At 49.5% G+C, this 2,240-nt stretch overlaps 1 protein-coding gene across 1 annotated transcript in view; it reads right to left on the reverse strand.

Moving 5' to 3' along the window:
- The window catches only part of LOC103473154 (calpain-2 catalytic subunit-like), a 21,180-nt gene that overhangs the window by 10,657 nt on the left and 8,283 nt on the right, over positions 1-2,240 (reverse strand). The window contains exons 19-21 of the mRNA XM_017303885.1: positions 592-708; positions 421-479; positions 152-185 (exon numbers count right to left, since the gene is read on the reverse strand). Of these exons, the coding sequence (XP_017159374.1) occupies positions 152-185; positions 421-479; positions 592-708 (210 nt within the window). The remainder of the gene's footprint in view (positions 1-151; positions 186-420; positions 480-591; positions 709-2,240) is intronic.

Consider the following 2,240-nt stretch of genomic DNA (forward strand, 5'->3'; position numbering starts at 1 on the left):
TAATATTTATTATACTAATTATATTTATTGTATTATATGAAATTTCATTTCTGATTCCGGGTTCTTCATGTCTTTCAAATGAAACTGTAAAACACTGAGTGGAAACACTTTAATGATCCGGTAAAGAGCAGCCAGCAGATAAAAGCCTGACTAACAGGTTCTGTGTGGCGCCGGTCCAAATGGACCTGCAGAACATCAGCACAGAGCAGGCGGGTCCAGGGAGGTCAGCTGGTGGAGGAGCGGCTACAACACAATGAGAGAAGCTGCAGCTGGAAAGGCTTTGATGGCGAGAAGCAGGTTCTGGTTCAGATCATGGCGAAGTTCAGCCACTGCAACACGAACGCAGAGGGTTAAACTCCGGGTTAGACTCCTGAACTCTGATGATGAACTGATATAAACCGATTCCGCTTCCTGCCTCACCTGGTTCAGGTCCAGCTCGATGGAGCCACTCTGGTGGGCGTCCAGCTTCCTGAAGATCCCTGAGGAAAAACACGAGGTCAGCATGTCTGCTCGGCTGAAATCAGGTGGATGTTAACCACTCTGGATGCAGAGCAGTGAAGTTTGGTCCGCGCCGCTGATCTTCAGACTCACTGAACATCATCTCCAGCCTCGTCAGACACGCCACGAAGTTGTCAAAGTCGATGGTCATGTCCGGTTCCGAGTACCGGGCCACCAGCTGCTGGTAGATGGTGTTGTTGAGGGAGAAACCTTAGGAAGGACCAGGAAGCAGTTAGCTAGCAGCATGCTAACTCGATGCTAACAGGATGCTAACGTAAAGAGTAAACTGAACAACAGGAGAAAATTATCTTTTTTTCTCTAGTGGCCTTTATTTGATAGTTAATTGAAGTTAATTGGGTAATGAGAGACGGGACAGACATGCAGCAAAGGTCGCCAGGCCGGGAATCGAACCTGCGACAGCCGCGTCGAGGACTGGAGTTACAGATAAAGTTTAATGTCAACATTTCTGACTGTTAAACTGCTACATCTGATGAAGCTAACTGGGCTAGCTTCAAATGTAGCGCCAACACGACACATTACGGCCGGTTGGAGGACGTCTGACAGCTTCCTGTTGGACCGGGCCGGACCGCAGAGACGGGTCAACGGTTCTGTCGGCCCAGCCAATGAAACCAGTGATACTACAGGCCACGCCTCCTCCTGAGAAAAGGAGGGAATCACCATGGCAACCACTGACTTCCTGATTCAACGGCTTCTTCCTGCTGACATTAATCCATCATGGCCGCCGCAGTAATCCCAGGACAGAACTTCTTGAGTTCCAGAACCGGGTTGGTTCTGCAGAATTTAGTTCATACAGTTCAGAAATATCTGAAGTCCAAACAGGAAAATAAAGATAAATTAAGTTAAAGAGACAGGAACCCATTTAAAATGATCCAAACAAAGATGAAGCGGGTTCTGGAGGGGTTCTGGACCGGTTCTGGATCCTTAAATGGTCTTTATTCTGAAAACATTTGTAAAACTGAGCTGAACAAACAGAACCAGCATGAGTCCAACTCACTGTCAGCTGAACAGAACCTGAACAGAACCCAGCTTCATGTTGAAAGACACACAGATGGACAGTTTGAACCAGAACCAGAACCAGAACCAGACGTACCATCGCCATCAGCAGGCTGAGCAGCAGAAAACAGAAACACCCGTTAGATACAAACACTGCAGGAGACGTTAGAGATAAACAGGAAGTTCTCCTCAGTTTACACACACACACATACACAGACACACACACACACAAACACACACACACACACACACACACACACACACACACACACGCACACACATACACACACACACACACACACACACACACAAACACACACACACACACACACACACACAGACACACACACACACACACACACACACACAGACACACACACACACACACACAAACACACACACAGACACACACACACACACACACAGCACCTCGGGACAGATTCCCGGACCGTGACTCATCCCGACCACAGAGGGGCGCCGCCTGGCCCAGGAATGTCAGGGGGAGCGGCCCCTCCCACCCAGCCGGGGTTTTTCCACAGAGGGAGCATTGACTCCGCCCACTAACAGCTGATTGGCTGTTTGCGTCCATCCTGGAGGCGTCTCCATCAGAGGGACAAACTGCAGATGTTGGCGGAAGCAGCTAGACGTCAGACATGCAAGGACAGTCGGAGACGTGGAGGACACTGAGACACCTGTCCACCTGCATTTAGGGCACGGAGGTCTGGGGG

Source organism: Poecilia reticulata, linkage group LG1 (assembly GCF_000633615.1).
Source record: "Poecilia reticulata strain Guanapo linkage group LG1, Guppy_female_1.0+MT, whole genome shotgun sequence".
Classification (NCBI taxonomy): domain Eukaryota; kingdom Metazoa; phylum Chordata; class Actinopteri; order Cyprinodontiformes; family Poeciliidae; genus Poecilia; species Poecilia reticulata.